This window comes from Eptatretus burgeri, chromosome 12 (genome assembly GCF_056783735.1).
Source record: "Eptatretus burgeri isolate ZD-2024b chromosome 12, Ebu_testis_v1, whole genome shotgun sequence".
Taxonomy (NCBI): Eukaryota; Metazoa; Chordata; class Myxini; order Myxiniformes; family Myxinidae; genus Eptatretus; species Eptatretus burgeri.
The window spans coordinates 78,170,581-78,182,918 of NC_140972.1; the positions used below are offsets into that span (position 1 = coordinate 78,170,581).

The 12,338-nt window shown below is 45.1% G+C and overlaps 1 protein-coding gene across 1 annotated transcript in view; it reads left to right on the forward strand.

Annotated features, from left to right (window-relative positions):
- The first annotated feature begins 1,657 nt into the window (after positions 1-1,657).
- Positions 1,658-12,338, forward strand: part of SERINC5 (serine incorporator 5) — a 54,911-nt gene continuing 44,230 nt past the window's right edge. Inside the window, exons 1-2 of the mRNA XM_085848628.1 lie at positions 1,658-1,934; positions 10,599-10,766. Of these exons, the coding sequence (XP_085704754.1) occupies positions 1,908-1,934; positions 10,599-10,766 (195 nt within the window). The 5' untranslated portion in view covers positions 1,658-1,907. The remainder of the gene's footprint in view (positions 1,935-10,598; positions 10,767-12,338) is intronic.

Sequence of the window (12,338 nt, forward strand, 5' to 3'; positions counted from 1 at the left end):
ACTTAATTCCTTTGGTACCAGGTCTCTTCGGAGAATCCTTGGCTATCGTTGGTCGGACTTTGTGTCCAACGAGCGGTTGTTGTGCGAGACTCGGACGAGATTTGTTACCTGCATGGTCCGTGTGCATCAGCTGCGGCTGTATGGACATGTGGCTCATTTTCCTGATGCTGATCCTGCTCACCAGATTCTCTCAGCGAGGGAGTCTCCTGAGTGGAGGAGGCTAATGGGCCCACCACGTGCCTCGTGGTTGTCGCAGGTTGATCAGCATCTCAAGGAGATGGGGATGGGCCAGGCATCTGCCTGGGGGATGGCCAGACGGAGGCCCTTGGAGTACCGGCGGAAAGTGGAGGCAGTGACGCCCTGCTCCGTCGCATGCTCCCATACCTGACCTGACCTGATCGATAAAATAAGTGTACATTAATCATTCAGCACAATAGACAGTGACTGTACCAGGGGCCATGGCTTGAGAGTGAAGAAGGGGAGAGTTAAGACGATAGTAAGGCAGGGGACTTTCACTCAGGGAGTAGCAGCAGAAACAGGAGATAAGTTTAAAGTAGAATCAGAGAGGTACTTGGAAGTGATGGAGATAGAGGGGTATGGGGGTGTTGGCAGGACTTTTAGGTCGCTTGAGCATTGACGGGTGATTGTGAACATGTGTACGGAATGCCGTCAGTGGGGGTCTCGTCAATCAGTGGTGTGTGGTTGATGTTGTGTGTTTCTCACCCAAGAACCGCCTTCGTTCACCCGAAAAAAAAACAACACATTAAAATAATATTTAAGTTATTAAAAGAAATATATTTCTCTATATTTATTTTGACACCCTTGGGGTATAGCTATCTCTGGGTGTGCCACATTGTCTCAAACATGTTCCTCCCCCTCATTGTCACCACCGTCTGTTTGGGAACAGGATATATCAAAACTTGGTGGATGGATTGTGACAAAACTTGGTGGATGGTTACCAAATGTTTGGTAACTGAACAGTGACCCCCCCCCCCAAGGGCACAGCGTGTGACGTCATCTCCAGAGAACATTATTATCTTTTAGAAAAAAAGTGTGATTTATTGTTTCAGTACAAAGATATACAAGTGAAGGATATACGAACAAGGAAGGACTCGGCAGTTTGCGCTACTGGAAGCCGGCCATTTGGCCCATCATGCCTGCGTTACATTCTAATTCACACCTACACCAGATACCATCGCTCATCCATTATCCATTACACAAAGATAACTACAAGTCCTGCTTATATAGGGATATAATCAAATCATTCCTTACTTTCCTTCTCCTCGCCTTCATGGCTTTCTTATATTGCGCGGCGAATGGCGGCCACGGCAAAGTCGTTCGCGCTAGTGTCGCTGTTGTTGGAATATTCAGATTCATCACTTTTTTCTTTATAACTTTTCACTCGTTGCGCGATGTACATTATATTGACATTTTTTTTAACGTATCGGATGTTAAAATGTAATGTTTAAGGAAAAAGAGGAAAGCGACGGCGAATCTCTTCGTGTGTGACATAAAATAAGTCGTCGAGGCGTCGTTATTAATTTTGAGAAACACTATGAGAGAGCTTTAAAAAAAAAAGTAGATTAGTTTCTCTCAAATCACGAAGTTACGACTCATTTTCTGCCTTTCTCGACGCCGAGTTACAAAACGCGTCACCCGGCGTGATGACGCAATCACGTTGGTTCCGGGTGGTCGGGCGTCTTCGTTTTCCAAGTGGATCAACTACTTGTTGATGTTTCACAATTGGGGTCGTTCTCCGTATTAAAATGGCAATACAAACGGGATAAAAAGATACGTAGTAATCGGTGGTAATCATGGTGTTTCTGAATTGGCATTAATTGACGTTTTAACCGGTGATTCATATTTTAATCCTCTCAGTGCTGTGAGTGCGTCTTTTCCTCAACGACATGTGTCTCCCGTGCTGCATCGCCCAGGTAAGGACGGTACAGGTGTGACGATGTCTTGGCGTTGTGGGTTTGTGGGGGATACCCTTCCGTGGTTAGGGTTATCATAACCTGAGCGGCGGTGATGTCCGCGACCCCAGCTGTGTTGTCATGGAGAAATAATAATTATTTAAATGAGCATTTATCACGATCAGTAAGTTCGTGGCCTCACATAGAAATGTATTGTTACCATTTTTTGTCTCCTGGGGGGTTCAATCATGAATCTTTATTATAACTATCGTTATATATATATATATATATATATATATATATATATATATATATATATATATATATATATATATATATATATATATTCTATTGTCTGCTTGAATGAGAGATAATGAAGGAGGTGGGTTTGGGGTGTATTATCGGGAGTAGAAAAGATCGTGGTTTTGGATGGGGGAAGATAAGAGACTGTGGTGAACACCTGTTTTGAAGACCTGGAGGGAAGAGATTGGGATTGAACAGAGTGTGGGAGTTTGTTCTAAAGGTGGGGGGGAAAAAAAGGGATTGAAAGAGTGAAGGTGAGCAGCGATTCATGATTTTTGTAGTTTTATTAGAAGCTGGCAGACCGGGGACATATCTCAGACAGAGGAGATGGTTGAAACGGAAAGACCACCGACCTGCCTGTGGTGAGAGAGTGAGAGACATAAAGACTCAGCCTCAACGTGGGAGATACCAATGAACCAAAATGCCTTTGTTTCTACAGCGTGAAGCCGAGAAAGGTGAGAGGCAGGAGCACCAGCCCTTTGGGGAGAGCAGTACTCCATCAGACTGTGGACAAAAGCTTTGTATGCGGTCAGGAGTTCAGGTGTGCCGGAAGGTCTTTGCATGACGGAGGATTTGGAGGCCAGCTTGGAAATGTGGCTTTCCCAGGAAAAAAAATCATGGCAGATAGTGAGACCCAGAAGCTTGAATGAAAGGACATTCAAGGGGATTGTTGATAAAGTAGATTGTGGTGGGGGGGTCCAGACAGTCCTTTCGGAGAGGAATAGTGAGGGTGTGAGATTTGTCGGGATTGATAGACATGTTCCACGTGTTGCACCGGCTTGTGATTTTATCCAGATATGCAAAGAATGAAGAGGCTGCTAATCTGAGGGATGAGAGATGGTTTGGCAGAGGGTGCAGTCATCAGCAAAGAGATATAGAGGATTTTCCAGAGAGATCGTTGATGAAAACCAGAAAAAGAACAGGGCCCAGAACGCTACCTTGAGGAACTCCAGCCTGCACAGGAAGAGGGGATGAAAGAACTCCATTTAGGGCCACACGTTGACTGCGACAGGAGAGGAAGTCTGTGAGCCATGAGTGGAGATGTCCTTGGATACCATAGGAAGAGAGTTTGGTGAGCAGGGCAGGGTGCCAGACCATATCGAAAGCATGTGATATGTCCAGGGATACGGCTCGGATTTCATGTCTATCATTGAGGACTTTCATCCATTGTTGAGAGAGCAGAAGCAGCATATCCAGGGTAAAGTGATCTGGTCTGAATCCAAATTGATGATCGGAAATCAAGCCATTGGAGAGGAGGAAGGATTTAATGTCTGAAGCGATAATGGATTCCATAACGTTGCTGATTATTGGCAGAAGGCTGATTGGTCTGTCATTGCAGGGATCCGTTTTTGCACCATTTTATGCAGGGCAGTAATGTTTGCTGATTTCCAAGCAGATGGCAGATGACCTTGAGCAATGAGAGGGTGAATAGAACAGAGAGAGGGTGAGCAAAAGCAGAGGAGCATGTTTTAAGGACACGTGGACTGATGCCGTCTGGACTGGTTGCAGAATCTCAGTCGAGGTTTGACGGCAAACACCACCTTGTCAGGAGAAAAGGACAGAGAGTGCAGGAACAGCTGGGCGCAACTGGTTAAGGTGGGTACAAAAAGTGATGGGTTTCGGACACAAGATTTAGAAGCAAACACGGAGTTTAGGCATTCAGCCTTTTCATGTGCAGTGTCAGCAGTGTGGCCATTTTAGGTAAAGAAGGGGATGGAGGGGGAACATACACCAGAAACAGATTCTATTAGATGCTGCCAGGATATGGAGGACGGAGACAAGTTTGAGAGTTCAGACTTGAGATTTGAAAGATGTTGTTTTCTCGCTCTCCTGAGGGTACACACACACTTGTTCCAAGCTTTGTGGAAGGAACTGAGATTAATGTTCCATGAGGCAGAGGTAAGTTGTTCCTTAAGTAACTCTTTAGTTGTAAGCATATTGTAATTCACGTGGATTTTCAATACGAGTCAAAATTTGCAAATGCGTTGCATTGCCTTCATGGAATTTGGTACGTTATAATTTTGGCTCTTTTTGGATACCTTTGCCCAGTGTCGAATATTCTATTCCCACTACGTAGTTACATATCGTAGGACACGTCCGTAATAAAGTGCGCGGCATCGAAATTCATCGTTTGTCCGATTTTACACATCTTATTCTGAAAAACGTTGATTCCGATGCACTAGTTTTGTGACGTCCGCGTAGAACGCATTTGCATACCCCTAGTAGCCGTACTCGCATACGTCTATTGGAATATTGATCGCCTTTTCCCCAGAGAATATGTTCAGAATCCTTTGTTCTGCAACACGTTACGCCGGAAAGATCGACGAATTGCTCGTACGGAGCGGTTTCCTCGGTTCACGTGCGTAATATGTGTCCGTCAAAGTTTCATGGGGGAGCATAAATGATAAACTTTACTATTTAGCTGCATTGCAATAAAGATATCGATTATATGTATTGCATCGTAATTGTAGTATACCGATCTGCATGAATCGCCTCTATTGATGGCCGATCGTGTCAAACTACGCCCGACGAAACTGAAGATGCTGGTCTGTCAAATTCTTGCGCACGTGGAAGTGGTCTGCAGGTCACGTGAACGAGGTACAACAGAAGTGATGATGCTATAGACGTGTGCCTCGTGGCACTGCACAAACGCACATCATTGTTTTCCGATGAAGAAGCCCGTAATGGCCGTGATATCTCTGCTATTATGTGAAAAACGGCATTTTATCCCCTCACTAGCAGTAAAGCCCGGCGTTGCTCAGGATTTCTTGCAAATTTCCTGAATAGCTGCTGAAAGCCACAATAAGCGTAGCTCCACCACTAAACAGTTAAACGCTTACTACCTCATAATTGACGACCCTAAACCGCATGAAGACTCTTCGATCCAGACCTGTATGGTACCGTAGAAAACGTAGGGTGAAATGATGTATTGACAGGCGGATAAAAGGGGGAAGTAACACGCAAAAGATGAGTTAGGTTTTCAGAACGGCGGAATTGTTCTCTTGGCGAACTTGCAACTGAGAGGGCATTCTGATTGTGGATGGCTGTTTGATGGGCACCTGAAATAGCGAAAGATTTGAAGGTGAAATAAATTCTACCGTACTATTATTCTTCTATGGTTAAATGCATGCCTGTATGGGTCCACCGAGGGCCGTAAATGGAAGGAACGTTTAGGCGAATACTTCCGGGCAAAACGGGAGTTGGCTGGAAGTCGCAGTGAGTCCTTTCACACAAGACGAAGTAGCGCTGCACCTTGGAAAGCCGTGGGGGAGTCATTAAAAGGCAGCTACTGAAACAAAAACTCAAAAGGCCATTTTTGCCTACGTTGGATGGTAATTGAGGGCTCAAGACATCTCCCTTGCAATGCGAAATAGCGATGTGGTGAAAATGCACGCAGGAAAAGCTACTTTAGGAAGATGGTGGAGGCTTGTGTCTGACAAGTTGTTTCTAAAGGATAACCATTTTGCAGTGTACATATCACACCTGACGGGCCCGAAAATCTGACCCTTTTTAATTAAATCGCACAATTTTCCTAACTTTAGTCGGAAAACTCGTGCAATTAGATCATGCCTATGGCAGTACTTCTGACATGAAAGTAGCTCACGCGTAATCTCCACCCACTTTGGGTTATACGTAAACGTAATGAACAAATCGGGCCGACCATAGTGCCTGACATAAGTCATAGCATCCTGCGTACGTTCATGCATGTATCGCGGACCACCCGCAAAGGTTGACAGAAGGATGCAAACAGTGCCTAAGTTTCGAGGGTCGACATCGTTCCTTACACCATCACGCAAATGGACGTAGGAGTCCGAGCGCAACTGTTTTTGATTGAGTTTGATATAACACAATCTCTCCGATTCCATTTTGGCAGCCATATCAACTGCAAATTGATGAAATGGATCGCGCGACCTGTGAAGAGGGTTGAAATCGGTAGCCCTTGTCATGAAGCGGTAGGCGTAGTACGCCATGCATGACACATTTTTTGACGTCGAGACAGTTGGATCACTCGGTTCAACCTGAGGAATTCCGAAGCGATATCCGTCTGCACCGCAAGGGAATAGGAGCGGATATTGTAAGGCGTCATATGACCGGTGCGTTTCATTGATTCGTTGAAGACGGCTATCGCGACTGTGCAAAACAATGTCCCGCTTATTACGCTTGTCCCCATGGAGGAGTATGGCGACCTCTTTATATGAAGGGGCATTGTATCGGCGGGCGTGCTCCCCCGCAGGCCTCTTATCCGCGTCAATGACCATGGAAAAAGTAGGGGATGCGGCTGACTCAAAGGCGCACTTAAAACTCCGAACGTAATTATTTTTCTCGTGCAGCATGCATTGCAAGCTAAGCAGCACGTCCCTGTCTAAGGTGTCATGTTCTTTGTCGTCCTGAGGTAGAGGGAAAATATCAATTCGTGCATCGGCCTGTTTGTTGGAGTCAGCAATGAAGTAAATCTGCAAAAACGAAGGTTTACAGTTTTGCGAAGGGAGCAACGATCTGATTAGATGGCAAACCTGACCCTAACCTTTGAACGTAGGCATCCAACCCCCATCCCTAACAACATGCGCCCTGAAAGAGGTCATTTGGAAGGCACTGTTATATTTCCTGATGAGCTTAAGGAAACTATCTGAAGTCAATGAAGACTGCAAGCAGGTCCCTTAAAGGCTGTGGTGGTTCCTCAAGTGGAGGTAGACTGACCTTACCGTTGGAGCAGGACGTCCCTGGCAACTCCCCACCCCACCTAAGGGCATGACAAAATTGGCAGGTGAAGCACATCTCACCAATTTGTATAGTATGTCACCACGCATGGAATAGTTAACTTCGGCCTCGTACTGAAAAGCTTTTCGAAACCAAAACTGTTTGTTTGGGCACGTGACGCCACGGATGTTGTCTCGCCGTTGACTATTATCGTCTAACCTTGCGCGTCGCTCTTGTGGAGTCTCTGTAGACCTAGAAAGAGCTGTTCCAGAAGCGTTCCTGGAACGACGAACCGCCTGCTGTTCATCGCCCTCTGAAGCCCTGGAAGCAGCTGTTGCAGCAGCGTTCCTGGAACGCCGAACCGATCGCTGCTCAATACCCTCGAGAGCCCTGGAAGCAGCTGTTGCAGCAGCGTTCCTGGAAAGCCGAACCGCCCGCTGTTCATCGCCCTCTGAAGCCCTGATTTCCGCTGCACGCAGGGCATTCTGTGAAAGTCGGGCGGTAGTTTCCTCGAGCGACTTGTTTTCCCAAGAAACTCTTCGAGTCGTGGCTAACGTTGTCCGACGCGCAAGACAAACCCTATTTTTAGGCGGCATTATCGAAAAAGGTAAACCGAGATTGAAAAGAACTACGGTTTTTGGAACAAAAAAAATTGTAGGGTAGAGTACGACTTAGACGGGTAAATTTGTAAGTTGGGGTTTATATCGAAAAAACAATATGTAAAAAAGGGGGAATGGTTAAACGCAAAAGTAATAACTCACGGATAGGAAGTGTAATGTTAGTGTAACCGAACGGCGTTTGAAAATCAGCCGAGCTCAGGATTGTTACTCCGAACGTTTAAGAAACTATGTCAGAACGGAAAACAGCAGAAGAACAAATGGAAGGAAAAAAGGATAATCGGTAGTCCACAGCACTAAAGATGCGACCGGACAATAGCGGAACAGGAGAAAATGTGACACGTTTTTCCTCGGCATAACCCGACCAATGACAAATGAGTTTCATCCCAAACCACACGTGAGTGGTCGTTGCAAAAGTAAAGCTAATGGCAATGACCTTGAGCAACCAATAGGGACACGCGCAATGAGGTCATGCACAAAAAGCTTGCACGCGTGCATGGCGTGAACTGCATGCACTGGATCGATTTCGTCATCTTAACGTTAATTAACACCTTATATTTTCGCATGCACCACAAGCACAATACACAAATGCAGTGTATGCAGCAGAAAAGGTAGGGAGGGTGAGCAATTAAAAAGAAATTGCGTTTAAGCTTATTTGGGGAGTCGAGTGGGAAGTGAAAGAATGAAATTAATTATCGATTTGTTCTGCAATCAGGGATTTTTCGGCAGTGGCGTAGCGGAGGTAAAACAGCGCCCGGGCAAAGTGGAAATTTGCGTCCCCCGTAGGCCTTAAACTTGAGTGGATTTGAATGGAAAATGCCATAAGGGATATCGATTTATCGATTTTTTTTTCGAATATCGGAAGTGTTATGGAAAAAAAATTATAGCCCATGACCTAAGTTGGACCAAAAGCCATAATCGTACCGAATTTGAATGGAATCGGTTGGAGTTTGTGGAAATGCATAACGAGCGAGCACACACACACACACACACACACACACACACACACACACACACACACACACACACACACACACACACCACACACACACACACACACACACACACACACACACACACACACACACACATACACACACACACACACACACACACACACACACACACACACAAACACACATACACACATACACACATACACACATACACACATACACACATACACACATACACACATACACACATACACACATACACACATACACACATACACACATACACACATACACACATACACACATACACACATACACACATACACACATACATCCTCAGCTTTATAGATATATTGAAGATAGATAGATATTTCGGTCAAACCTGACACACGTTAACCCCACTTTTTTGGCAAACGTTCTATATATATTTTTTTGTTTTCCAGTGACTGGAAGCGTTTATAATGAGTGAAACCCAAAAATGTGGTATCAAATGATTCCAGAAGTGACGAATTGAGCAGAATTATTTGAATATGATTTTTCTGACCGGCTGTCACGCTTTTGTAACGCATTAGCGAATTTCGACTCGCATATGTATTAGAGAGTGGGCGTCTCGTCAAGGTACGTATTTTCCATATCGCCTCTTACTCGCATCTTTCTTCCTTCCTGAACCTGTTCAAACCAGCTGCTTCATGGGCATACCACCCTTTTACTCGCTTTCTTCCTTCTTGACATGGTTTGAAACGGCAGCTTCACATCCTGTCGCCTTTTGCTCACCTTCTTCCCTCTCCTCAAACTGGTAAAAATCGGCCATTCACCTCCGCCGTGTCACCCTGGGACAGGGTTTTGAATCGAGAATGGTACACGCCCCATAGAGCGGGACCAGAGACAGAGACACCTCCACGAGACTAAGCACGCATGGTCAATGGTGCGAGAGTAGGTAAGGACATGTGCCCTCAAGCATTCAGCCAGTGGGATCTGGATAAGATGTAGATTATCAGACAGAGAGGAAGAACTGGGTGGAGTTGAATGCGATGTGTGGGGGATGAAAGTCTGCGTAATTATACACTTTGGAGCTGTCCTTCAGTCTGTCTTGGATCAGCGTCTCGCCTTGCCTCGTCTGGCCTGGTCTATCATAGATTGTCACCTTCTCTGGTTGTTAGTCTGTCTTGGATGATGAACGGTCTGTCTTGCATTGGCATTTTCTCTGGTTGAACTTTGTCTCTGGTTGATTGTTAGATCCCTCAACCCCACCTGCCATTGACCTCTCTCACCTGCCCGTCACTCCATCTGGGTCACTCTACCGGATCTGCTTCTGCCGTCTGCCATTCTGCCATCTGCTTCTGCTTCTGATCTGATCATCATTCAGATCGTCATCTCCCTGTGACTTTTGCGCCGAGTCTCAATGCCCAGGATGAGCTGTGCACACAAGAAAGCAGAACAGGGCAGTCCGATTACTTATGAGCTGCAGGCTGTCATAGTACAAGCATCCAAAGGAGCTGCGCTGGCTCCCCAGAGCTATCACAGAGGATAGGGGCTCCGACTCATTCACCCTAATTCTCTCTTTGTCTTTCCTTCCTTGTCGGATGTATGTGTGCGTTATCTTCGAGTGCTAGGTTGATTGCATATAAAAGTCAGCGCGAGTGCAAAAGTAGGGGTAATTTGGGAATTCTTGTTTTCTTCTTTAATACATGTCTAAAATCGAACATGTCTTCTGAATCATCCTGCTCACAACACAACAGTGGCATCGGGCCGCTAAGAGGAGATCCGATTGATACAGAGATTGGCGCATAGATAAGCTCGTGTTCGGCTTGGCCAAATAATGAGATTTGTCACGTGACTGCTTACCCACACGATTCTCACTCGTACCAGAAACTTGCATCTGTACGGTAACACTGTTCTGGACATGGGATACGGCAGGAAATTCCGGGAATGACTGGCTATCATGGTTGCTTAGCAACTTGCTAAACCCGTCTGGGGTTTTTCTGGATGCAGTAACTGTCACAGTATGTATGTATGTATGTATGTATGTATATAGTCTCTCAAATGCAGTGAGACCTTGAAAGCATGAAAACTACTGCAGTCCTGCTTTACCTGTCACCTATTGGTTTCAGATTGCATGTTGCTTCAGCTCTGCAGCATGCTCACTATGCTGCGCCTGCTGCCCAAGTATCAAGGAGTCTACTGGTACCCGCATTATGTACACAGGCCTGCATATCCTGGGCACCATTGTCTGCTGTCTAATGCTAACACCAAGCATCTCATCATCTTTAGAGAAAAACGTGAGTTGTGTGATTTTATTTTTTATTTTTTAATAATTTAAAAAAAAAATTTTTTGCCTTTTAACTTGGAGTTGATTTTTCACGACACAGGCTGGCTTGACTAATGAGGAGTCAATTAGGATTTGTTTCTTTTCAAGAGCTGTGGGCATCACAACATGTTGATTCTGACTTTCGAGGTGGCAAATTATTATCAGTGGGAGAATCTTTTTGTCAAAAATTGTCCAAGGGCATAAGACAAGAAAAAAATTTTGTTTGCAAAAGTTTTCTATGAATAAAAAAAAACAACATTCGATGACCTGGTTCAAGAGTATTAGGCATGTTGTTGTTGTTGTTGTTGTTGTTCGTCTTTCGGCTGCTCCCGTAAGGGGTCGCCACAGCGGATCATCCATTATGATCCGCATACTGACTTGGCACAGGTTTTACGCCGGATGCCCTTCCTGACGCAACCCTGGTCGCCTCTTACGACACAGGGATAAGGATTGGGTTTCACCATGATTCTGGGCTGCCCTACACCCTCTCATCGCGCGGCCCAGTTCAGGGCTCCCGTCCTCAAGCGATCCTCCGAGTAGCCGGATTACAGGCGCACGCCACTACGCCCGGTTGTTCAAGAGTATTAGGCATATAGGAAAGTAAGGGGATTGATCAACAATCCCACTCCCTTGTATGTATGTAATGTAGATGTGTTCTTTGGCCAAACATGCAATTATTGCTGCTGATGTTCATCACTTTGCTATGAAAATGGTCTTGTCAGGCTGTTTGAGCAATATATAAGCACACTGGGAGTGCTCTTTAACATCGCTGGGGGTAGTGGGGGGTGTTCGGCAACATGAGTGAGAAGGCAGGTGTTCTGCATTCACAGCTATGCATTTTATTCCTTATGTTGCACTGACCTCAAGGTGTCATTGTATTTAAATGCAATTCAAATTGGTTTTTGACTGTTTTTGTCTGGTAGCTGTGTGTTCATGTTCATGGACAATTGTCTGTGGCTGTAGAATGCAATAAGCGTACTTATGTTCTCTCGTTAATTCAGTTCCATAGACTGCTCAGTGCTCACGTTGTCGTCCTGGAATTGAAATGTTTTCACACCGACCCGCAACAAAGTTTGTTTCCAACTACCTATAATTACACATTCTGTTTCAATAAATATAACTGCTTTTAGAAGATCCTCCTGTGTGTGTTCGTTGTTGGAATGGTATCCAGATATCTGTATCGTTCTGTGATGAGAACAATAGGAGGGGTGAATCCAGGATTTTTGTTTGGGGTGTGGGTGGGTTTTTGAAAAATTTATTTTTGGAAATCATCCCCAACAAGGCATAAAGCCACTTGAGGAAAGGGGCTACAGAAAGGTTGGATAAAGATAAAGCAAAACAAATAAAGAGAGAGGAAAATAATTTTAAAAACCAACAAAGAAACAAAAAAACGTTTCGACTACAAAAGTCTCGTGAAATAGGATGAAACTTCAAAGATGTAGGATGTAGGAATTGGCATTCTTCTTAAAGCTGTGCCGTCTTTGCAGCTATTTTTCCCTGCTGCTCCAGAGATTAGCTTTTGCAGGTCCCATGCAATCATGGT